Below are 26,110 nucleotides of genomic sequence, written 5' to 3' on the forward strand. Positions count from 1 at the left end.
ATTGGAGAGGATTCTGAGAGACAGGATTTATGATTATTTGGAAAAGCATGGTTTGATTAGAAACAGTCAGCATGGCTTTGTGAGGGGCAGGTCATGCCTCACAAGCCTTATTGAATTCTTTGAAGATGTGACAAAACACATTGATGAAGGAAGAGTAGTGGATGTGGTGTATATGGATTTTAGCAAGGCGTTTGATAAGGTTCCCCATGGTAGGCTCATTCAGAAAGTAAGGAGGCATGGGATTCAGGGAAAGTTGGCTGTCTGGAATCAGAATTGGCTGGCCCATAGAAGTCAGAGGGTGGTAGTAGATGGAAAGTATTCAGCATGGAGCTCGGTGACCAGTGGTGTTCCACAAGGATCTGTTCTGGGACCTCTGCTCTTTGTGATTTTTATAAATGACTTGGATGAGGAAGTGGAAGGCTGGGTTAGCAAGTTTGCCGATGACACTAAGGTTGCTGGAGTTGTGGATAGTGTGGAAGGCTGTTGTAGGTTGCAACGGGACATTGACAGGATGCAGAGCTGGGCTGAGAAGTGGCAGATGGAGTTCAACCTGGAAAAGTGTGAAGTGATTCATTTTGGAAGGTCGAATTTGAATGCGGAATGCAGGCTTAAAGACAGGATTCTTGGTAGTGTGGAGGAACAGAGGGATCTTGGGGTCCATGTCCATAGATCGCTCAAAGTTGCCACCCAAGTTGATAGGGTTGTTAAGAAGGCATATGGTGTGTTGGCTTTCATTAACAGGGGGATTGAGTTTAAGAGCCGCAAGGTTATGCTGCAGCTCTATAAGGCCCTGGTTGGACCACACTTGGAATATTGTGTTCAGTTCTGGTCGCCTCATTATAGGAAGGATGTGGAAGCTTTAGAGAGAGTGCAGAGGATATTTACCAGGATGCTGCCTGGACTGGAGGACATGTCCTACGAAGAAAAATTGAGGAAGCTAGGGCTTTTCTCATTGGAGCGAAGGATGAGAGGTGACTTGATAGAGGGGTACAAGATGATGAGAGGCATAGATAGAGTGGATAGCCAGAGACTTTTTCCCAGGGTGGAAAGGGCTATCACCAGGGGGCATAATTTTAAGGTGATTGGAGGAAGGTTTCGGGGAGATGTCAGAGGTAGGTTCTTTACACAGAGAGTGGTGGGTGCATGGAATGCGCTGCCAGCGGTGGTGGTAGAAGCAGATACATTAGGGGCATTTAAGCGACTCTTGGATAGGTACATGGATGATAGTAGAATGAAGGGTAGGTAGTTAGTTTGATCTTAGAGTAGGTTAAAGGTTCGGCACAACATCGTGGGCCGAAGGGCCTGTACTGTGCTGTAATGTTCTATGTTCTAGAAGATGCAATTTAATGCAGAGAAGTGTGAAGTGATGAATTTTGGCAGGAAGAATGTGGAGAGACAATAGAAACTAAATAGTACTATTTTAAAGAGAGTGCAGGAACAGGAACCTTATGTAGATTTAAGGATTAGAAACTGGACTGAACTAACAATATTCGAGCTGCTGCACATAGCTCTAAAATGTTCTTTACACTTTGGGTAGGTCGTGGTTTTTAACTTCTGTCTCTTATCCATTTTCACAGATGATGATGTACACAAATCTTTGACAGTAACAAGACAAATTGAGAAGGTTGTTAAAATGATATTTGGGGATTTATAAACAGAGACAAATGGGGTCAATATAAATCCCACCCCCCACCACAACGATTGGAAGAGGGTCTGGGGAGGTTAAAGATTAAAAATCGTGAAACATAGCCCTAACCTGCTGAGTATGCACCTGCCAACATTTTTATGCCACAAGTTGGGTTCATCTTGCAGAGACAGGACTCTTCATTATATTATTTATTCAGGTTCCCAGGATTCCTGATTTAAATTTAACAGTTGCTGGCCGGTTTTCACATGGCTCAGGAAGCATAGGAGCTGAATAGAGACGGGAGCTGCTGACTGCAGAAGCTAAGTGCTTTTCGGAGGATAGCTCATGAGCCAGTAGGAGCAGGAGTGCTCCCCCCCACCTGACCCCACAAGCAAACCTTCTGCTGATCATGGCCTGTCCTTGCTGCCTCAAATGGCTAATCCCACCTCCCCAACTCTGCTCCTGAGCCTCCTATCTCGCGATCTGCCGACCCAAACCCTCCAACCCCCAATATTTCCTTCCCTCCCTTCCTCCAGTCCAACACCCCCCTCCCTCATCCCACTCAACTCCTGACCTTTCCCAATTGCCTGGCACTATCCCCAGTGGAACCCACCTGCAGCCTTCTACTGCTGGCTTTCACCCCCAGCAGCAGGCCAGCCTGTCAATCTGGTTAAAGGCCTGGGGGAAAATGGATTAAAAACATCATATTGAGGTCCGTAATATTGAGATCCTGCCATTAAATTCTGCAGAACATCCACATCCCTGGGATTTCAGGGTTCCCCTCTCCTACCAGCGTGCTCTCCCCACCCCCACCCCCAACCCCCCGCCTGTCACTATCGCGGACGAAGAGCACAAAAGTAAGGACATTATGCTGAACCTCAATAAATCACGGGTTCAGCCTCAGCTAGAGTATCAAGTCTAATCCTGGGCACCACACTTTAGGAAGGATATTCATGCCTTAGAAAGGGTGTAGAGGAGATTTATTAAAACAGTATTTTTATTTGTGGAGAGACTAGAGAATCTGGGTATGTTCTGCTTAGGGCAGAGAAGGTAGTAAGAGAATTCAGATCTAACACCAAATATGGTTGCAACTAAACCATTTATTGTGTTTGAGCACGGAACACTTAGGGCTAACTGTTACGCTGCCCCAGCGGGTCGGATGGATGTGTGAGCGCGGTTGGGGGCAGTGTAAAACTGAGCGGGAGGTTCCAGGAGGCCTACCCGCCCCGCTCCCACCACCGGTCAACTTTACGGCGATCGGGTGGTGGGGGGGACAGTAGCCCACCCGCCCGACACCAATAAAGGCCCTTAAGTGGCCACATAAGGGCCACTTAAGGGTCCTCACCCACCTCCATGGGTATTTTACCTATGGCGAGCGGGTGTGCTGGGGACGTGAAAGGCTGCCCAGCAATAGCTGCCGGCCTTTTTGCGCGTCGGGGGGGGGCGGCGGGCATGGCAGTCAGGCACAGGGTGCCCAATTGAGGGCCACCCCTGCCTCCCAACCCATCCCTGGGACCCAAGACGCCACCCCCCTCCCCCAAAGACTACTCTAGCCTTAACAGGGCACCGCCGATCTCCCTGGTGAGGCATACCCAACTTACCTTCCTTCCTGGTTCCATGTCGTCCGCTAGACTGCAGTCCCAGCAGTGGCCACCGCTCCTGATGGTGCTGCTGGGACTAAGAGCTGCCGACCTGCTGAATGGCCGGCAGCTCACTGAGGCGGGGCTTCCTCCCTCAAGCGGGTGGAAGTCCCGCCTCGGGACAATTAAAGCCCGGGGACCCGTAAATTGCGGGACGGATCCCCGGGCTTGGTGGAAGCGGGTTTGTCACCGACTTTTACGTCAGTGGCGTATTCCAGTCCACCTAAGGTAAAATCCAGCCCTTAATGTCTAAGCAGTATCCATACAAGGAATAGTACCTTTTCTTTTCCTCACGTTCAATCCTTTCATTCTTGTTGCTCTCTTGTGAAGAAAGATATTTACATGCCTTCAGCCTCAATAATTCATTATCTTCTGATGAGAATTATTGTGAACAAGACTCCCAGAAATGAAGTATTTTCCTGACAAAACACCAGATGGTTAACTTGTCTACCATCTTGGGTTGACTGTCCTGTCTCCTATCTCAATATTCTTATTAAACTGTCCTTGCCAACAAAAGACCCTCTCCTTGCTGACAAAGCTCTTTCTTTCTAAATGATCCATACCCTGAAGCATTCTGGGAATGAACAATTTAACCATTTCATTATTTTTTGATGCAATATGTATCAACAAGCCATCCAGAAGTCAAATTAAAATAAAAACCCTAATCATACGATATTGAACCCAATCCTAATCCTGCATGCATTCTGATATAATAATAGAGTATTTTATAAGTTTAAGAGGAGATTTAATAAAGGTGTTCAAAATCATGAAGGATTTTGATAGAATAAATAAGGTGAAACTGTTTCCACACATAGTCAAAGCCAGAGACACCGATTTAAGGTATTGTGCAAAAAGAACCAGAGTGAGATGAGGAACCTTTTTTTCTTAACCCAGCAAGTTGTTATAATCTGGAATGCATGACTTGAAGAGGTAGTGGAAGCAGATTTAATAAGAAATTTAAGAGAGGAATTGGATAAATATTTAAAGAGAAAATATTTGCAGGCCTAGGAGAAAGGGACTTTATTTTTATTCATTCACACGATGTGGGTGTCACTGGTAAGGCCAGCACTTATTGCCCATCCCTAAATGCCCTTAAGAAAGTGGTGGTGACCCATCTTCTTAACAACTGAGTAGCTTGCTAGGCCCTTTTGGAAGGCAGTTAAGAGTCAACCTCATTTCTGTGGGTCTGAAGTCATATAGAAGCTAGACCAGGTAATGACAGCATGTTTTCTTCGCAAAAGGACATTCGTGATTTCAATAGGTTTTTTATGACAATCCAGTGGTTACCTGGTCACCATGACAGATAGTAGCTTTTTATTCCATTTTTTTAAAAAATTAATTGAATTTAAAATCTCCAGCTTCCATGGTGGGATTTGAACTGATGTCTCAAGATTATTAGGGCAGGTCAATGAATTACTAATCCAGTAACCTAACCACTATGTTATCATTCCCAGTACTAGATAATGTTATGACAGTGCTTCTATATTTTTTGTTAAGTTTATTTTTTGAGGACTCATAATTAAATTGTGGAGATAGTTTCATTGGAAGGCTGAAGATTTTATAAAAACTGGACTGCGTTTTTTTCACTGGGGCCATTGAAAGGTCACTGAGAGGTCTTGTTTGAAAACAAAATGTACTGGAAGTCCAGTGTCTTCAGATGAATACCCAGCAGGAACTTTTTGATTTGGAGGGAAATGTTTACAGAGAAGTGACAGGTCAAGATTTAGAGGGGTCAGGAGGCTTGACTCTTCAGATAATGTTTTTGGTTTCACTTTGGACAGTGTGTTGGGGTGTGAACTATTTTGAAGGCAGTTGGAGAAAACCAGCCAAGAGAGAAGTCACCATCAGAACCCACTTCCATCTCTTTGAGAACTTCCTGAGAGTCAAGTATAGGAAATAGAGAAACTGACGCTGAATTTCTCCTGAAAAGCATGCCAGAAACCCCTGTTGTCTCATTTCTCCTGAAAAGCCTGCCAGAAACTCCTGTGTCTCATTTCTGCTGGAAAGCCTGCCAAACTGATCCTCAATGTCACCTGAAAAGAACTGCACTAGAAAGATCCGAGTGACAGCCGTCTACACGTATTTGGGACGCCAAACCAAAAAGGGACAACTGACATCTTTCCATATCTTTTTTTTCTTCAAGAATTAGCAAGTATTTGGCCAAAGCATTCTTTCTTGTCTTTTTTTTTGTAACAGACCTCTGCAGAGAGAGTTTGTGTATTTTTTCAGTATGTGTGAGTTTGTGTGTGGGGAATTTAAAAAGGGGACTTTCATATTTCAGTGTGTGTGTTAATGCTTTGCTTTCTTACTGCTTACTGATCTGTGGAGACGTGGAACTAGAAAAGACAGTGCACTCCTTCCGCCTCGGTCATAACAATAGCCGCCAGTTGGATAGCTCTTTCAAAGATCTGGCACAGGCATGATGGGCCGAATAGCCTCTTTCTGTGCTGTATCATTCTATGATTCTATGATTGGATATGGTGGGGGGGGGGGGGGGGGGGGGGGATGCACTTTCCCATTTTGGTCATGATCCTGATGTTGGCCGCAGTTCCGGGTGAGGAATTCAGAAGTGGTCATGCCGGGACGTTGGTCATGATCTTCCCCGAGGCGACCAATTAAGAACCTGCCTCGGGGAGCCCTGTCCAATTAAGGATGAGCGGACGGATCATGGAAGCAGGAGGCCCAATAAGAGGGCCCGCAGTGATGTCTGTCCAGCAACTCCACTGGGAGAGATGGACACTGTTGAGGCAGACAGAAGACTGCGCGGGTGCCTCAAAATGGAGGAAATGAGGGAAAAATTAAAAATCGCACATGGCCGCAGCTTTCAATCCAGCATCATGGAGGGAAAATCCCTCCACAGGATGGCCTGTGGCCGCGGCTGAGGCCATCGTATCCCAGCAGCTCCGTGCTGGGGTGATCAGGTAGAGATGGTGATGGGGGCAAGAGGCCATTCATGGGTCTAATTGGCTAGCTGCTGCTGCCAGGAAGGTAGTCTGTGCCGCAAGATGACTCAGAGGTGAGAATGAGTCGGGTAGCCAATCCAACATGCTATTTTGCAACTTTGCTCCCGGTCCCGTCTCCTAACCTGCCTCCTGGGAAGCAGAAAAATTCAGTCCGCGGTTTGAAACTCAGCTCAGCGGCAATCAGGACTCCACTATGCACAATACTTGGTTCAGCCTATCCGAGCAGCCAGTGTGTGGGAAGGAACCAGGAACCAGGGTGCAGAGATTTTGATGGGAGGCAAAAACATGGCTTTCATTATGACAATGTACAGTTGATAAATCCTGGCTCATCTTAAAGCATACTGTTAGATTGACAATTCAACAACAGATGGGTGACCGCCGAATGAAGAATGGTGCTGGACAGGTAGAGCTATGGAAACAAGACCCATGCTTGCAGAGTTGGGCAGAGAGGGTATCAGGGGACAGAAGGCACGTCTCAAAGAGATGAGTTTGGTGGAAGCTGAGGTGAAGATGAGGAATTAGTTACAGAGTGATAGGGAGGTAGAGCTGAGGTGAGACAGGCAGGTAAAGAAGGGAGACGAGGAAGAGGTAAAGTATGAAGGAGCTGCATGGATAATCTCGATCTCTGAGACAAAAATAATCCTTAAGAAAGAACAGAAGATTCGCAGCAGATTCATCAATATCTGTAGAGATAGTTGAGAGATTAATGTTTTGCATGGGAAACACCCCCCCCCCCCCCCACCACCATCGGAACTGAGAAATAGAAATACTTTAGCTGGCTTAATTCCCACTTTCCAAATTCTGATAAAGGGTCTGCACTCTAACGTTATCCTATTTTTCCCACTTTCAGAGGTTGACACCAGCAATTTCCATTTTTATTTCAGATTTTCAATATTGGCATTTTTCTTTTTATCCATTAGAAAGAAGCAGTTTTACTATTCTATGCACTTACATAGTTGGTACTGACTTACAAATTGGCCCCTCTTCCCAGCAGATGCATTATTATTCCATGTCATGTTTTTCTTTTGTGAACTGTATGAAGATATGAAGCACATTTTAGATTGTCCAAGGTGTTCCATGTCAAGGCAATTGACTGAAACATCAGTTTTACCAACTAAGTGATTACAATCTGGAAAATGAAATAGGGTTGGAGTGACTTAGAATTCTGGTGCAAGATCAGATTAAAAGCTCCATTTCATGTTCTGCTTGAGTGATATTGTACAATACAACAGGATGTATTTTGCTGTCACAGGAGGTTTTTACTACATCCCAGAAACCAGAACTTTGCTTATTGCTTTTCCAAACACTTTTAAGGGCAGATTTTATCCCTTGGCCATGAGTCATGTGGGCAGGGGGAGAGATGGAGGGCAAACTGACCAGCCCTCTTCAGCATGATCCTCAAGAGCTATCAGCCGCTAGACCTCATCTGCACAAGCCCAGTCAGCCTCCTGCAGAAAGCAGCCGCTGGCCAGCATGAAGGAGAGGGATCTGGGGAGACAGGAGGCCAGGGCTGCGAACCCAAAGCAAACTGCCCCTGGTATTTAGATAAGTGGTTGGCAGGGGGGAGGGAAGGCATTGTGGTCAGGGAAGTGAGGTGGGGGGGGGGGGGGGGTTGAAGTCCAAGGTTTCCTCGCAGGGCCCAGAGGAGTACTATTGCTCCTCCTGGGCCAAAAAGAAAGAAGAAAAAAAATTAACTTACTTTTCGGGGCCTCTTCCAGCCCCTCCTCCTCTTGCAGCGAGGAGAGCTTAGCGGGGAAAGTCAAGTCAACTTCCAAATGCAAACCTCAGGTTAAAATTGCAGTCAGGCCCTGATGATCCCGTTGTCGGCCAATCTTCCTATTTAAAGAAAGACTCCATGGGTATCCCGCTCATCTGCTCAAAACAACAGGTTAAGATTGCAACCTGTGATAAGGCAGTGGGGTCCATGAGGATAAATCACTGCGGTCATTTTAAGTGCCTGTCTGACCAGTCTCTATCACGTGGGCAGAGTTAAAATTAATCCTTTATATTCCATTATAAGGGGTTCATATGAAGTGTATTTGATCTGTTATAGATGGTCACATTGTCTCTGCTTAGTTATATTGTATCTTGCTGATGCTTGTGTTTCACGGTATTATTTACTTATAAATATATTAATTGCTTTAGTCTAGAAAGCTTTGCTTTGTGTATCATATTTAAATAGGCCTGCCCCTGGGATTTTGGATAGGACCAAGGATATTTTCAGTTGGCTCTGCCCAGATATGATCCTGCCCAAGGTCTCTTCAAGAATTTTAGGACCAGGATCTTTTATGTCCACTTGTGCAGGTGGACATGATTTCCAATGCAATAGAGTGTTAGGCTTAATTATGTGTTGAGGTTCATATTGAACCCAATAACCTTCTGACTTATTGGCCGGAATTTTGACGTTGGGCTGGAGGCCCCGCCCACCGGCAGGAAGTCCTGCCTCCAGAAGCTGCCAGACAATCAGTGGGTTGGCATCTCTCAGACTCAGCAGTGCCACTGAGAGAGGTGGCCACTGCTGGGACTGCACCCAGCCAGAAGAGCAAGAGGGACGCTGGCTGATAAGTTTGTGGGGCCTCACTGGGGACAATCGGCTGGACCCCGTCAAGGCAAGTGGGGGGGGGGGGGGGGGGTGCAGTTTGTGGGTGGGGCGGGGGAATGTAGTGCAGTGGGAGTGCTTGTGCCATGGGGGGAGGGGCGCAAGGAGGTTGCCAGATTTTACTGAGCGGTCTCCTGAGGTCTTGAGCTGCCTGCCTTTGGCTGGTAATATACCAGCGGCAGTGGGAGGAGGCCCTTAAGCGGCAGTTTATTGGCGTAGGATGGGCGGGTGGCCTCTCGCTATCACTGCTGCCGACGCTCGTAAAATGGCAGTGGGGACGGGAAGCAACAGCGGTCCCCCCCCCCCCCACACCTCCCACTTAATTTTACGCCCCCCCCCTCCCCACTCCCCTGCTTCCAGCCCACTCCGGCGAGGGGAGTGGGTGTAAAATTCTGGCCAATGTTGAAACTGATGCCAACTAAGCCAAGGAATATGGAGGGTTAACACGTCTGATCTGTGACTGTTATGTTTTGTGTCCCAAACATGAAGGAACTAGACTCTCACTTCCTGTGTGGGTAGGCTTTATTCAAGATGCACATTTGCCCAGACTGTCTTAGTTTCACTTTTAGAACCAGGCCCCTTCCAGGGTTGACCAGCAGCATAATGAGCAATCAATCACTGAACAATCAAACACAACAGTGACCTTTCATCTCGAGGGTCACAGACCTGAAACATTAACTCTTGTTTTTCTCTCCACAGATGTGCCTGATCTGCTGAGTATTTCCAGCATTTTCTGTTTTTATTTCAGATTTCCAGAATCCGCAACATTTTGTGAAGGAGTATGGAAGTCACTTTTATTGCTTCAACTGCTGCCTGTGATGTGATCAGCCAGCTCTGCACAGACTGGGAATCAGAGAACCTGGGGCCCTATGGTTTATATGGTGTAAAATTTGATACAAGAAACTATTATTATTGATCCATATTTCCTGTGTTTTCAGGTATCCATTATGTAGGACAAATGCATGAATGTGGACTGCTCAGAGTAATCATAGACCAAATCACTGAGGGACAGGTGGAATGGATTCGAATGGATGATCAATATGATACTATCATCCTGGGTAAAAGCGATAGCTGCCGTATATACAAGCTGCACAGAGGGAAACAAGAGTTTGTTAATGCTTTAAAGAGGCAGTTTCCTCAGGAGGAGCAAGCAATAGAGAAATTTATGGAACTTGTAAAGGTAATTTTATGGCAACACGTTTATTCATTTGTGTCGTTGAAACATTAGTATTAGGAACAACAAGATATTTCCCCTGAAAAAAAAAGTCAGCTCCTTCTAATTAATCCACAATACAGCATCTTCCTCAGGATTTCTATCTATCTCAACACATTTCTGGTATGCTACTCTCACCCTGGGTTTAAGTAATGACATTAGCGATATTCACTTCCAATAATTAAAACAGAAAGTGCTGAATGCTGCCTGACCTGCTGAGTATTTCCAGCACTTTCTGTTTTTATTTCAGATTTCCAACATCTGCAGTATTTTGCTTGTGCTTTCACTGCCAATAAGTTTGTTATCAATATGTCATACATATAATTCATCTAAGCTTAAGTTGTCGGCATGTGGAACATTCAACTTGAAAAGGTGGTCGAGCTGATTCCATAAATAATGAGGAACTTACAGAATTACAGACAAAAAGTGAGAACATGGGTCTAAGCACAACTGCTATTTCAAAGAGCCAGCACAGGCATGACTGGCTGAATGGCCTCCTTTGTGCTGCAAGTTGCGATGATTCTATGATTTTGAATACATTTAACTTAAAATATATCCTGGCCTAATCATATTTCCCTCTCCAAGGAGCCTCTTCAGCATTAGCACAATATCCATCTGTCATGAAAGTAACTTGAACAAAATTACAAAATCTAAATCATACAAATATTTTCTGCATGTCTTGTCATTTTTGTTCTTTTTTCTAATATTACTGTGTTTTAAATACAGTCAGAAAAAAGTCTATCGCCATCATTCATCCCTCAGATAGCCCTTCAGTGCCATCTTTTTTTTTAGAACATTACAGCGCAGTACAGGCCCTTCGGCCCTCGATGTTGCGCCGACCTGTGAAACCATCTGACCTACACTATTCCATTTTCATCCATATGTCTATCCAATGACCACTTAAATGCCCTTAAAGTTGGCGAGTCTACTACTGCTGCAGGCAGGGCGTTCCATGCCCCTACTACTCTCTGAGTAAAGAAACTACCTCTAACATCTGTCCTATATCTATCACCCCTCAACTTAAAGCTATGTCCCCTCGTGTTTGCCATCACCATCCGAGGAAAAAGACTCTCACTATCCACCCTATCTAACCCTCTGATTATCTTATATGTCTCTATTAAGTCACCTCTCCTCCTTCTTCTCTCCAATGAAAACAACCTCAAGTCCCTCAGCCTTTCCTCGTAAGACCTTCCCTCCATACCAGGCAACATCCTAGTAAATCTCCTCTGCACCCTTTCCAAAGCTTCCACATCCTTCCTATAATGCGGTGACCAGAACTGAACGTAGGTGGTCACTTGCTGTATTTCAAGGCTTTTTAAAGAGACCTCCGCTGATATATTTTGCTGAATAATTCAGAATACAATGTTAAATAAAACTATATACACAATAACTATATACAGAAACATTAACTTTCCAATATTGTTTGGCAGAATGTCATTTAAGCTACCTCAGGTGAATTATTTCAAAATGTTTCTGCTGTTTGCAGCATACATAAATGTCCAATTCAGCAAACTCCTCAAAACAATACCATGCAAATCAAAAGATAATCAAATTCAAATATTCCTGGAAATGAAAATGATGGGACATCTGTTAATGTAAATTCACGTCGATGTAATAAGAGATCGTGGCCCAGAAACCGGGGTGGCCTATTTTTGCGGCGGTGCACAGTTCATTCCCACCACCTGAAATGTGAGGCTCGGAGGGTCTCCCCAGATATTGTGTCTCAGGCCTCGTCGTAATGGAGCATGTGAACTGTAACAGTCCACCAGCGAAGAATTGGGGCACTGTTAGAGTTGCAGCAGCCCTCAAGATAAGAGGGCCCCAGGTTCGGTTTGGAATCACAGGGGGGTGGGAATTGCAGGGCAAGGGAATGTGGGGCTGAGGTTTGGGGGAGCAAGGGAATGCGGGGCTAGGGGTCCTGATGCCAGTGAACGTGGAAGGAACAGGCATTGCAGTCGTATCTATTGGGGAGGTGCATTCTGGGCTGATTTATTGTTACACAGTAAAAGCTGGAAAGCAGAGGTGTTGTAGCCAGGTTCCCCTGATACTCTGACACTGAGCATTAGGTGTTAGTACAGGAGGTCACCAGGAGAAGAGAGATGCTATTTCATCCTGATGGTAGAAGGGTGTCTGGGCCAGTCACACAGCAACAGTGAGCAGTGGTGATGGAGCAGGTGAATGCCAGTGGCATTGCATCCTTGACCTGGCTGTTCTGCTGAAAGTAATTCGATGATCTCAGTTGAGTTACTACAGTAAGACTCCTACTCGCAAATCTTTTACTTTCTCCCGGGTGTGTGGTTAGCTCTCTGAACATTGTAGCAAGGTTTACAGTGTGGGAGCCTCCGCTGACAGTTCAGACCACTTTGGTGGAAACACCAACTGCTAGTATCATGGCTGTAATTTTCAGCATCTACTCTAGCCTCCAAAGCATGATGGAAATCATGAAAAGGGGCTTCCAAAGTGACAGGCGATTCTCAAGATGACAAGCCACCTGCTGTCACACCAATCTCTCAACCAGTTCCAGTGTCAGAGAACCAGCTGGGCAGGGCTGCCCTTGCCACCCTCAAGATGCTACAGTCTGCAGGTCCTCTGAGGCAGGAGCTCCTGGAAGTCACCCAAACAGACACAGAAGATGGGAACTAGGGGGTTGCACAGGGTGATTTTTAGTTTTCAACATCACTATAAACACATTTGAAATGTACCGTGATCAACCTGTTTGCTGTTTGGTTTCATTCACTTTGCATTGATTTCAAGTTCAAGATTATGGCATTAATCAGCTAGGTATAAGGAGCAGTTGTGACAGTAGGAGAGACTGTTATTGCATTGGAGGGAGGGATGATACAGACCCTTTCATTGATTAGTTGTTGATGCAGAGCTGCAGAAGCTGGGCCTTGCTCTTCCATTTGATCCTCAACTTGGTCTTCCACTTTATCCTGCTCCTCCACATCTTCTGCACCAAATGTCTCCAAATTGAAGCCGTGGGGAATGCATCACACCAAGTTGATTCTGTAGATCCTCTCAGGGATTTTCTGAAGGACCCTTCTAGATATTGGAACCTCGATTTCAGAATACCGATGGTTTCTCTATAAGAGCTCTGGTTGTCGCATGGCTTTGATTGCAGCGTTGTTCAGCATTTCTGCTCAGGTTCCTGACAGGCGATGTGAGCCAGAGGTTCAGGGGATAGCTGTTGTCTCTAAGTGGCCCGTCTCTGATCCAATGAGAGTTTAAATCGAGGCCCCAAATGTCCTCTCAGGCGGATATAGAAGATCCCCCAGCACTCTTTCAAAGAAGAGCAGGGGAGTTCTTCCTGGTGTGCTGGCCAATATTTATCCTTCAGCTAAAATCACTATAAGCAGATTATCTGGTCATTCTCACATTGCTGTTTGTGGGAGCCTGAAGGCTGTAGGAACCAGGAATCACTGAGTGGGCTGAGGAACTGATGAAATGGCATTCCCACAATTCCAACTGAGCAGGTAAAGGACCTTTATTTACATATTTTAATTGCCTGAGGACTCCATTCAGGCAGCTACCTGGGACAACCAAGAGTTGCCCAAACCAATAGGGCGACTCCCAAACTTCTGGGAAAGATCGGGCATGGGATACCACCACCCAAAATCTGTCCTGACTGCACTCATTCTGCGCTCTGAAATATGGCGCAAAGCAGCCCAATTTATCCTCCCATATTTGGTGCGACAATCTAAGGAGAGTGGAAAAGTCACAGCAGTGTGTCACCTTGTCTTCGTTTTGTACACTTTTCAAATATTTACCGTGCATTATCCCCACTAGAACACTTCAGTACCACCTCCAGTCTTCCGAAGTTTATGTTCTCTGAACTGCTTTCAGATCAGCTGGATAAAGCAGTCAGGTGAATGTCCTCACTTATCCTGCTGAATCTTCAGGGGACCGGTTGATTTTTTAAAAAAAATTTAAAGTCTGTTTTAGCCACAAATATTAAAAATCAAACTGATAATGAGAATTCTGATTAGCTTTAAGATACTACATGCCAGGTGCCCTCAGGAGAGGAAAAATGGGAAAAGGTGAACAATGGGAATGTCACTGCCCGGTTAATAACAGAATCTCTCCTGATGTTTCTTCAGATCTTGACACAATTGGAGCTTGTAACTCAACAAACCCGACTTCCACCCCCCCCACCCCCACATTCAATCTTAGTATTTCAGCAAGATAAAGATTTTCAAATCAGAAAAACAATACTCCTGTTAAATTTTCTTCCTTAAAGGAAAGGTAATCTTCAGACTGCTCTTTTGAAAGAATAATTCGTGTAGACCTGAGGGACCGTCATATTCCACTCCATGAGTCATTCAAATCCACAGCTCAATGAAGCTTGACTTAGGGACAGTGAGGGTATTGCAGTTGTACACTCTTTAGATAAATAATCTATGAAGAGGTTTTCTTTATAATGTCTTGAAAAATGGGTTTTGTAATTCAGTTCCGAGAACACTAAATGAGAAAATTTTCATTACCTCTGTTTGATTTTACAGCAAGTTTCAAAACAAGTACCTCTGATGGCTATACTGAAAACGATCCCATTCCCATTAGCCAAATTTCTTGTCAGCACAGGCATTATCCATTGGATCTCCACGATATTTAAGGTTGCAAGCACAAGCCTTACAAAGGTGGTTAGTGAACTAACAGAAAACCAGGATCTTAGAGCAGTCTTTTGTTACATGTTTACTGGTAAGAGGAAGTTTTTATTTCCCTTGTTACTCTTCTCTCCCACATTAACAGGCAAAACCTCAGATAAAGCCCTTACACTACGATCACGTTAACCTATGAATGTCTTTCGGATGCTGATTCAGATGCCCTCCTGTATATTTCAGTGTTCCCTTTTTTTAGGTCACCATTGATGTATTTACTTGGGGTAGCCATCAAAAAATATCAGTGAATACCACACCATTTCACTTGGATTTGATAGTGCAGGCAGTATCAGACATGTTCTATCTTTTCCTATCATTCTTCAAATGCATTGCTTCATCTCAGTTTCTTCCTGATTTCATGACACTTGATTTGTAAATTAGCTACACAAGAAGCTTGACACTATCCAGGACAAAGCAGTCCACTTGATCACCAGCCCACCTACCACCTTAAACATTAATTCCCTCCACCACCTGTGCACCGTACCTGCAGAGTGCACGATCTACAGGATGCACTGCAGCAGTTTACCAAGACTTCTTTAACCAGCATTTATTGCCCATCTCAAGTTGCTGTCGAGAAGATGGTGGGTGAGCTGCCTTCTTGAACTGGTGTGGTCGATGTGCTGCAGGTACTTGTAAATGAGCCTTGTAGATAGTGGACAGGCTTTGGGGAGTCGAGGTGAGTTACTCATCGCAGGATTCCCAGCCTCTGACCTGTTCTTTTAGCCACAGTATTATGTGGCTAGTCCAGTTAAGTTTCTGGTCAATAATAGCAACCAGGATGTTGATGGTGAGAGATGGTAGACGATGGCAATCCCATTGAAGAGATTCTTTCTTGTTAGAGATGGTCATTACCTGGTACTTCTGTAGCACGAATGTTCACTAAACTGAAACTCTGCATAATTTAACATATACATGCAAGGTAATCTTTATGGAGTGTTGATCACAGAAACAGGGAAATTACTGCATGATTGTACAGATTATATGTTTATGATATAAGTTACAGCTTTATTATATATTGTGATAGGTCTAAAAAGAGAGGTACAGGGGCTACAATGTGTTTGAAAATAAAAAAAGAATTCTGTTTGCCTCACTAGGTGTCGCTCCTAAAGATACCAGCTTTGTTATGAATGCACTACTAGTACATCACTATAAACGTGGAGCATGGTATCCTAAAGGAGGGGCCAGTGAGATTGCCTTCCATATTGTCCCAGTCATACAGAGGGCAGGTGGGACAGTTCTTGTGCGTGCTCCCGTTCATCAGATATTGATAAACAAAAATGGGGAAGCCTTTGGTGAGTTGAAATTCACATTAGTGGATTCACTTTTACACTGTTAGAAGATCAGCTACATTTATTGTCTTACAACACCCACATCAGTGGACTCCCATTCATAGCCCCAATCAACAAACTCATGGTCCAAGTTTAAGTAATGGTTTAAGTAATTCGTGCTAACAGTACCTAAGTCATAACACAACCTTCGTTCGCATCTATATCATTAACAACATGGCTACTTTGGATCAGAAATTTTGAGCAAAAGAAGATTGGGAATTGTAGTTTTCAGGTTATTTGGTAGCTGCAAGCCTAAATATTTAATATTCGGGAAAATAAGACAAACTCAAAATACTTGTTTTAATAATTTTCATGACTTTGATTTACTGCACTTGAAACTGCCTCTCTGTAAACATTTATTTTCTTCCTTGTAGGTGTGGCTGTAAATAAAGGTCAGGAAGAAGTTTGTATATATGCCCCTTCAGTGATATCTGATGCTGGAATATTCAACACTTATGAACATCTTTTACCAAAAGAAATCCAAGCCAAACCTGGTAAGAGGATAATCTGCTTTATCAAATAGATAACAAATTTTTTTGGTATCACCTTAAGGAGTGTTCTGTGTATGTGCTGTTGATACATTGTAACTTCCAATGCACAGGATTGATAAACAACTGATCTCCATTGTCTGCGTAAGGACAGAATAAGAGAGCTGTAGGTGGGAGTCTTAAAAATAGGAACGTGATCCTATTTTCCTTTGTCATTTGGAAACCATCAAGTGACCTCCTTGGCAAAGAGCCTTGTTAATATTACTGAAGACATCAGACAGATTACAATAGTTCGGTTATTTAAATCTTAATAATCCACATTTCTCCCCTTATATAATTGTGTAGAGTGTAGATGGTTTGCAATAGCACACAATAGTAATAATGCTAATCAGTACTTCTTTCCCATGCAGCCATTCGATCCCAGCTTGACATGGTCCAGCATAGCATGGGATCATTCCTTGTCTTTGTTGGTCTCAAAGGTACAACAGAAGAGTTAGGATTGAAGGCAACTAATTACTGGGTTTATCAAAACAACAACCTGGATGAGCTGTAAGTCAAAGCAGCACTTAACTGCCTCAATCTCAATGCCGTTAACTGAAGGTTGCACAGGGTGAGGGGTGTCAGTGCTGGGATTGGAACATATTTCTGCTATTTGCACCCAGTGTTGACATCAAATGTGCCCAGGTCAGTAAAGCACGGTTTGTACAGAAAAGGTATTTCTACAGTATCTCTACATTACTTATCACTTTCAGTTCAGTTTCAAACTCCACACATGGGGCTGAATCTCCTGTGCCTGCCGCCGACCTCAGTGGTGGGTCACAAAAATGCCCATCCGCCTGCGCTGGCCACATGCGGCGGTTCATTTGAATGGCCAGGGCAGAACACACCCACCCCCATTCATGTGGAGGGGGTGGGCTGTCCGTCCCCAGCAATGGTGTTAGCTGCTTGTACAGAGGCGCTGTTGCCATTTTTAAATGGCTGTCAGCCCTACCGGCAGATGTAAATATTTGAAGATAAAGCGAATAAAAAAAATTAAATACACTTATTTTGTCCTCCCAACCCCCCAACAACCATAAAATTATTAATTTTCCCATTCACCTCCAAAACATTGACTTTTACAATCTGACCTTCCCCCCCCACCCCCCCACCAAACAGCATAAACTTTAACCTTCAACCCTTCCCACTTCCCCAACACACATGATGCAACTTTGACCCCATTTCTCCCCCCCCCACCCCCACCACACTGAGAAACGTACCTCCTCCCGCCTCCCCACCAATGTGGTACCTCGTTTCCCCGGACGGGCATCCGAAGGTGCGGGCATGCCGGCCAGGGGAACGAAGATTGCACTGAGACAGACGGCGGGACTGTCAGTATAATTAATGCACTCATTTACATTTATTTAACTATGCAAATGGGGATCCCATCGCCGAGCGGCAAGGGGGTTGCCACAAGGCCTTGCCATGGCTGGCAATATCGGGCCGGGCACTCCCAGCATCGGGGTATGTGGCAACTCTCTCCCGGAGGCATTTTCTGGCCCCCACTGCCCCCCACCCCCGCCATGACCCCCGACATCAGGGGTTCTGAAAAATTCAGCCCAAGGAGTCTTTTGGAACAAAATTTTAATTGGTTGTTGAAATATGAGCAGTTCAGTGCTGGTGATGCACACTCACTACAAACTGGTTAAGACTTGCACTAATATAAAATAAAAACAAGAAATGCTGGAAATCCTCAGCAGGTCTGGCAGCATCTGTGGAAAGAGAAGCAGAGTTAACGTTTCGGGTCAGTGACCCTTCTTTGGAACTGACAAATATTAGAAATGTCAAAGGTTATAAGCAAGTGAGGCGGGGGTGGGGCAAGAGATAACAAAGGAGAAGGTGTAGATTGGACAAGGCCACATAGCTGACCAAAAGGTCATGGAGCAAAGGCAAACAATATGTTAATAGTGTGTTGAAAGACAAAGCATTAGTACAGATAGGGTGTTAACGGACTGAAGATTGAACAGCAGCAAGTACAAACATGAAAAAAAACCCAACTTGCACTAACTCCTTTCACCCAGGACCGTTACAACCACTTGAGACAGGAGATTACCGTCTGAGCTTCACTTCAACCCAATTTCCCGTGTGAAATACCGCCTTCAAATCCATTGCATCAAGTTATGTTTCACTGGGCGGCACAGTGGCGCAGTGGTTAGCACCGCAGCCTCACAGCTCCAGCAACTCGGGTTCAGTTCTGGGTACTGCCTGTGCGGAGTTTGCAAGTTCTCCCTGTGACCACGTGGGTTTTCGCCAGGTGCTTTGGTTTCCTCCCACAGCCAAAGACTTGCAGGTTGATAGGTAAATTGGCCATTGTAAGTTGCCCCTAGTGTAGGTAGGAGAATGGTGGGGATGTGGTAGGGAATATGGGATTGATGTAGGATTAGTATAAATGGGTGGTTGTTGATCGGCACAGACTCAGTGGGCCAAAGGGCCTGTTTCAGTGTTGTATCTCTAAATTAAACGTCAATCCATTAAAATATTGCCACTGCCAGCTTTGTTCGGCTTGCTTTCTCCCATTTCTTGGTGTCTCGTGATTAGAATTAGACTGTTTCATTTTTTTTGTTCCCCTCCCAACCTTTTTAGCAATAACCATTTCGGTGCTGTTCAATTGTATTACTTTTCACCATATTTCTTTCTAGATATGCCAAGTTAATTTGAAGTCCAGCTTCATAACTGAGAGAGAAGTAGACCCGGGCAATAAAACTGTAATGTGCCCAACCAGCAGCAATCCAGAAGATAATCAAAGAAAGTAGGGATGCCATTCCAAGTTAGGCCCCATACAGATTCAGACTAATTTTAATGAATGGAGGCGGAACAATATATTCCCAAATTCAACCGTAAGACAGATGCATATTAATGAAGAATGATCTTGTCATTATGTGGATATAATCAGTCAAACGCAAGGAAAAGTATCACTGCATAATCAAATTAACATGATCAGTGGGTTTACATGTCCCAGTGATTCTTCTTCATACTGACTGGAGCAACACTAATTTGTATAAAACAAACCTACAGGAACTGCCTTCATTAATTCACCCCTTCATTGTTATTTGTCAATCGCTGGAACAGAACACAGTAACTTTCCATCAGCTACAGCCAAATCAATTCATAGTTAATTAGCCTCCTAGCTTCTTTGCAATTAGACTAAAAGAATATAAATTGCGAATAAAATGAATGCCTGGTTCTTATCAGGAATTTAGTGCCAGCGGAATGAAGAGAAAATGTAGATCTGGATTAGACTTGCTCCTGTCAGCATTGCGAATAAGTGGAACAGTCTTTCATCACACATATTCTAAAAATTATACTTGCGGTAAAGCTGGAAAAGGAATTAAAGGGATGAGTGTCTGCGGAGAATAACTGGTGCAAGTGTTTTCTACAGCTGAGTTTCTCATTGCAGAATGAATCACACCATTTCTGCAACCAGAGAGGAATTTACTGAAGCAATTCCCATGTTATTTGTTACCTTTCCATCAGCCAAGGATTTCACCTGGAAAGAGCGATACCCAGGTAACAACAGATTCTGGTCACCCAGAACACCAAACACACTTGATGTAATGTGTCAACTTATTATTGGCTAGATTCAGATTTCTTTTCATGGCACAAGGTTTCTGGAACTTTTGCACAGTCACGAAAGATTAACTTTTTGTTCCCTTTTTATTCCCTTTCTCCTTCCCTGCATGGCACTTCTATTTGGGTGCAAATGGGCTGAATTTTACACCCCACCGAAGAGTAGGATGGTGGTGGGGGTGTGGCGTAAATTGGAGCAGGAGGCTCTGGGAGCCCTTCGCAACCCACTCACGCCTCCGCCACCACTTTACGCAGGGCGGCAGAGGAGATAAATGGCCCGCTCATCCCAGGCCAATCAAGGTCCTTAAATGGCAACTTAACAGCCACTTAAAGGCCTTCGCCCACCTCCATGCGGATTTTACACCCTGTGCCCGATGGAGGGTCGTTCCCACTACCCCAACCACCCCCAACACCCAACACGCCCCCTGTCCCCCCAATCGACCACCCTTACCTCACCAGAGCCTGTCCGATTACCCCTAGCAAGACAACCAAAACTTACCTTTGCTCCAAGCTCCTCGACATCTTTTCTTCACACTGGGCTGTAGTCCCAGCAGTGGCCACCACTCCCAGTGGTGCTGCTGGGTCAAAGAGCTGCCGGCCCGCTGATTGGCTGGCAGCTCCAATAGGCGCGACTTCCTACCTCAAGTGGGTGGAAGTCCCGCCTCTGAGCAATTAAAGCCCAGAGACCCACAAAATACGGGTCGGATCCCCAGGCAAGGTGGAAGTGGGATCGCCACCGACTTTTCAGTCGGTGGCAGGCTCCCATATGCCTAGGGTAAAATTCCGGCCAATGTCTTTATGCACACCTTTTTCCTGCATAAAGTTTCAGACGAAGTTCAATCTAGAGTTCAGAATTAGTGGTCCCTAGTTGGTTAATTATCAAAGCAAAACACCAACAACTAAATGGTTTAATTAACAAAGGATCTAAATAATATGCTGTGTTCTCGAGGCGCTTTTCTGTCTGCTGTGCCGATATTGCTGCAGGCAGTAGTTGCTCCCTGAGCTCTCACTCAAATGACTATTATTTGCCTGTAAGCCTACACAGTGAGTGGCAGCAACCTATTTGACTATGGAGGGCATCACAACTGAACAAGGTCCTTACCCCAAATCCACAAACGCAGTAGATATTACCAGATAGCAGTCAAGAGCAGGAACTTTGGCTGATTATTTCCCTAGTTTAGGCTCTGAGTCCAACTATAATGATCCATTGGTGCCCTGGCTGATATCAGCTAGTTAATCACAAATCTGGAACTCAAACCTAGGACCTACTGCTCTATATGGCTCAGTTACACAATTACTTCACCAAGTGAGCATAACTATATTACCTTTTATGCATCTTTTTCAAAAATAGAGTGCAGTGTGTGAATGGAACACATGCAGTGTTTTTAGGCTTGAGAAGGAAACAAGAAAAATAATGACGGTTCATATATACAGCCACAGGAACTGTATCTGTTATTACTTGTTTGTAATATGTAAAACTAAATAAGAACTTGCACTTTTATGTATGTATGGTGTTGCTAAAATCATTTTGTATGCAATTATGCATAGCATCTGTGTAGCCTGCGATCACAAATTGATAATCAAAATTGTGATAAATGCAGAAGAACACAGCTCAGAGAATAGCCTCCAGAAACTCTGGGTAATGTATCTTCTCATTAAATATTTGTCAGCCTGTTTTTACTGTAAAAATCCCCGAGTTTCAGATTTATCAACATTACCACTAATGTTCCTTCAGGGTGCAAGAGCGGGTGACCGCACAGCAACGCAAAAGTCCCCACACAGGCTGTGCACAAGTCAGCCCCTTTAAATTAGCACACGTGCATGGCCACGCAAAAAGATTCAAAGGGGCCGCACACTTAAAGAAATTGCCCACGCACACAAAAATATTACAGAGGATGTTGATTGCCACTCATAACAGGCTCTCAAAAATGTGTGTGTTTTTGGTCTTCAGAATTTAAATTTCAGCAGGCATTTTTAATATTAATAAAAATCTGTCTAATATTCTCATAGATATGGCATGACATCAACAAACCAATGTCCTGGGAGCAGGAAGCTATTGGCTGCAACTGTCCTCATTGTCTTTAGTTTGAAGAGATATTCTGCTTGTCACAATAGGAATTCTCATCTGATCTTGACCTTAATTAGTGTGACTTAAGTCAAAATTCAATCTACAACTACCATGAAACGTTAGTTGGGTTCACTGCAACCAAACAAAGCTGATTAATGTTTGCACTGTTTCAATTTAAACCTAATTGCAGGAGAAGGGGGTATAGGTCCAAATTGATAAAAGACATGTTCAGGACTGATGGTAGGAAGCACTTCTTCACACAAACTGTTTACTACCCAGAATAGTCTTGTAGATAGGATGAGAGAGGCTAAATCCCTGGAGTCATTCAAGGTGCAGATGATTAATGGGGGTTTCTGTGCAAGGATGAGCAAGATGAATTGAATGGCATCCCTTATCTGGGCTTATCTTTGTATTTTAAGACCCCCAGTTCTGAAGTGCATGAGGGTGACGTAAAACTGCCCTTTCAAAGGTGAGGGATTGTCTCAGAGACACCAGCAACATAAGTGAAGGCATTTAAACACTGCCAGTGATTGAAAGACAATTGATGGAATGGTGAAGCACTTCAGAGTTTCATTTATTATCACCTGATTAGTCGAAGGCAGCCTGAAGAGGGAAAGAATAAGAATTGGAGAAAAGGTCACAAAAACTTTTTTTAAAAGATCAGATTGATTTTTACAATTCAAACGAGAATGTTATTTCTTATTGTCTATGTAAAGGAGAAAGGTTATTGCCTCCTTAAATAAACCTTGCTTTGTTCAGGCAATCTTTCTGTAGTCTGCAGAGATGACGATGTCTTCAGTTTTTAATGTCATTTTTTAACCTTTGACAATTCCCATGACACCAATTTGCAATAGCAAATGTCATCACTTGAAGACTTTGAGGCAGGTTTGCTTTTGAACATCATTGTTGTGAGGCCTCTGTTGCAGAAAGCTGATCCGCAAAATAATTTGACATGTTTCTGATTATCAGGAAATTCCTGTATGACTATTCTGACCATGGCACAGTACGAGTGGTTCGAGGAATGGAAGGACACAAAAGTAAAGAACAGAGGCATAGATTATGAGAATTTGAAGATGGCTATTGCCAGAAAGCTAATAAACTGGGCCACAGATATATTTCCACAACTCAAGGATAAGGTATCACCAAACCCCTGAACCCATAGAGTAAATTTATTTGAATAGTTGATTGCTCCAAATTTTTTTAACAAATATGGAGGCTAGTCGAGCATTGATCTCTCAGCCAGAGTAAATTTTAATCCCAGCCATCAACTGACAGTCACTCTTGACAACCGTTTTTGGGAAGCTTTATCAGTTCTACTTGTTGATTTGAGACTGCAGGGAAAATTTAATGCTCCCAGCAGGGATTCATGTTCAAAGGGTGTATAGTCCAGAGAATCAGGGCTACAGTAGTGTGACCCTATCTCTCACCTGCATTCACTTCAAGTACTGCATTGCCACTGGAAGCAGGGAATCATTGAATTTGTCCTTCCATCATTATGATAGGATGTAATAGTAGAACTAGACCTCCTCTTCACAAGGGCACCTTCAGAGATGTCACAAATTAATGACAGCCATGGAAAATTCTGCAGCTCTAGGCTAGACTGAAGTAGGAAGAATGATTGAGGGGCAAGATTAGGGGAGCCTGAAACAAAGAAATTGGACAAAATGCAATGAAAACTAATTGCAGATAATGACTGAAACTTGGAAGACTACAGGAATGCTTTCCTACTAAAGGGGAAACTGGCTGTGTACAATAATTCAGGACAGGCGGAAACAATAAAACAATAAAAGGATGGATTCCACAATAGTAACTGTGGAAGAAGGAAAGGGAAAATATTCCCCTATTGATTCTGAATAGTGAATTGGGGAAATGCTAAAGTTTTCCAATTGGTTGTAAGCAGTACTGTTGCCATCAATGACTACATTTTATCCCTGCCTTCAGCCTTTCTTTCCAAGCAATAAAAGCAAAATACTTTGGATGCTGGAAATCTGAAATAAAAAGAGAAAGTGCTTTAAGTAATCAGCAGGTCTGGCAGCAGCTGTGGAGAAACAGAGTTAACTTTTCAGGTCTGTGACATTTCAACTGAACTGGCAAAGGTTAGAAATGTAATAGAAATGCTGGAGGGGGGGAAGAAGAACAAAAGGGAAGCTGTGGTAGGGCGGAGGGCAGGAGAGATTAGATGACAGAGATGTCACAGAACAAAAGGCAAAGGGTGTGTTTTTTTATATTCATTCATGGGATGTGGGCGTCGCTGGCCAGGCCAGCATTTATTGCCCATCCCTAATTTCCCTTGAGAAGTTGGCGGTGAACTGCCTTCTTGAACTGTTGCAGTCCATGTGGGGTAGGTATACCCACAGTGCTGTTAGGTAGGGAGTTCCAGGATCTTGACCCAGCGACGGTGAAGGAACGGTGATATAGTTCCAAGTCAGGATGGTGTGTGAATTGGAGGGGAACTTGCAGGTGTTGGTGTTCCCATGTATTTGCAGTCCTTGTCCTTCCAGTTGCTAGAAGTCGCGGGTTTGGAAGGTGCTGTCTAAGGAGCCTTGGTGCATTGCTGCAGTGCATCTTGTAGATGGTACATACTGCTGCCACTGTGCATCAGTGGTGGAGGGAGTGAATGTTTGTAGATGGTGTGCCAATCAAGCGGGCTGCTTTGTGCTGGATGGTGTCGAACCTCTTGAGTGTTTTTGGAGTTGCACCCATCCAGGCAAGTGGAGAGTATTCCATCACACTCCTGACTTGTGCCTTGTAGATGGTGGACAGGCTTTGGGGAGTTGGGAGGTGAGATACTCACCTCAGGATTCCTAGCCTCTGACCTGCTCTTGTAGCCATGGTATTTATATGTCTACTCCAGTTCAGTTTCTGGTTATTGGTAGCCCCTAGGATGTTGATAGTGGGGGATTCAGCGATGGTAATGCCATTGAATGTCAAGGGGAGATGGTTAGATTCTCTCTTGTTGGAGATGGTCATTGCCCTGGCACTTGTGTGGTGCGAATGTTACTTGCCACTTATTAACCCAAGCCTGGATATTGTCCAGGTCTTGCAGCATTTCTACACGGACTACTTCAGTATCTGAGGAGTCACGAATGGTGCTGAACATTGTGCAATCATCAGCGAGCGACCCCACTTCTCACCTTATGTTTGAAGGAAGATCATTGATGAAGCAGCTGAAGATGGTTGGGCCTAGGACACTACCCTGAGGAACTCCTGCAGTGATGTCCTGGAGCTCAGATGATTGACCTCCAACAACCACAACCATCTTCCTTTGTGCTAGGTATGACTCCAGCCAACAGCCATTGACTCCAATTTTGCCAGGGCTCTTTGATGCCATACTCGGTAAAATGCTGCCTTGATGTCAAGGGCAGTCAGTTTCACCTCACCTCTCGCGTTCGGCTCTTTTGTCCATGTTTGAACCAAGGCTGTAATGAGGTCAGGAGCTGAATGGCCCTGGCGGAACCCAAACTGAGCATCACTGAGCAGATTATTGCTAAGCAAGTGCTGCTTGATGGCACTGTTGATGACACTTTCCGTCACTTTACTGATGATTGAGAGTAGACTGATGGAGCAGTAATTGGCCGGGTTGGACCTGTCCTGCTTTTTGTGTACAGGACACATCTGGGCAATTTTCCACATTGCAGGGTAGATGCCAGTGTTGTAGCAATACTGGAACAGCTTGGATAGGGATGCGGCAAATTCTGGTGCATAGGTCTTCAGTACCATTGCCGCAATATTGTCAGGACCCATAGCTTTTGCAGTATCCAGTGCCTTCAGTCGTTTCTTGATATCACGCGGAGTGAATGGAATTGGCTGAAGACTGGCATCTGTGATGCTGGGGACTTCAGGAGGAGGTAGAGATGGATCATCAACTGGGCACTTCTGGCTGAAGATTGTTGCAAATGCTTCAGCCTTATCTTTCGCCCTGATGT

At 44.4% G+C, this 26,110-nt stretch overlaps 1 protein-coding gene across 3 annotated transcripts in view; it reads left to right on the top strand.

Moving 5' to 3' along the window:
• Window positions 1-26,110, top strand: part of si:ch1073-13h15.3 (all-trans-retinol 13,14-reductase) — a 54,813-nt gene that overhangs the window by 20,282 nt on the left and 8,421 nt on the right. For 2 of the 3 annotated variants that reach the window (XM_068012979.1, XM_068012978.1), the window contains 7 exons: window positions 9,768-10,009; window positions 14,542-14,737; window positions 15,792-15,989; window positions 16,400-16,519; window positions 16,924-17,062; window positions 19,947-20,056; window positions 23,154-23,320. In XM_068012979.1, coding sequence (XP_067869080.1) covers window positions 9,768-10,009; window positions 14,542-14,737; window positions 15,792-15,989; window positions 16,400-16,519; window positions 16,924-17,062; window positions 19,947-20,056; window positions 23,154-23,320 — 1,172 coding nt within the window. The remainder of the gene's footprint in view (window positions 1-9,767; window positions 10,010-14,541; window positions 14,738-15,791; window positions 15,990-16,399; window positions 16,520-16,923; window positions 17,063-19,946; window positions 20,057-23,153; window positions 23,321-26,110) is intronic. The other variant, XM_068012980.1, reaches the window with a different exon arrangement.

Source organism: Heterodontus francisci, chromosome 33, assembly GCF_036365525.1.
Source record: "Heterodontus francisci isolate sHetFra1 chromosome 33, sHetFra1.hap1, whole genome shotgun sequence".
NCBI lineage: Eukaryota > Metazoa > Chordata > Chondrichthyes > Heterodontiformes > Heterodontidae > Heterodontus > Heterodontus francisci.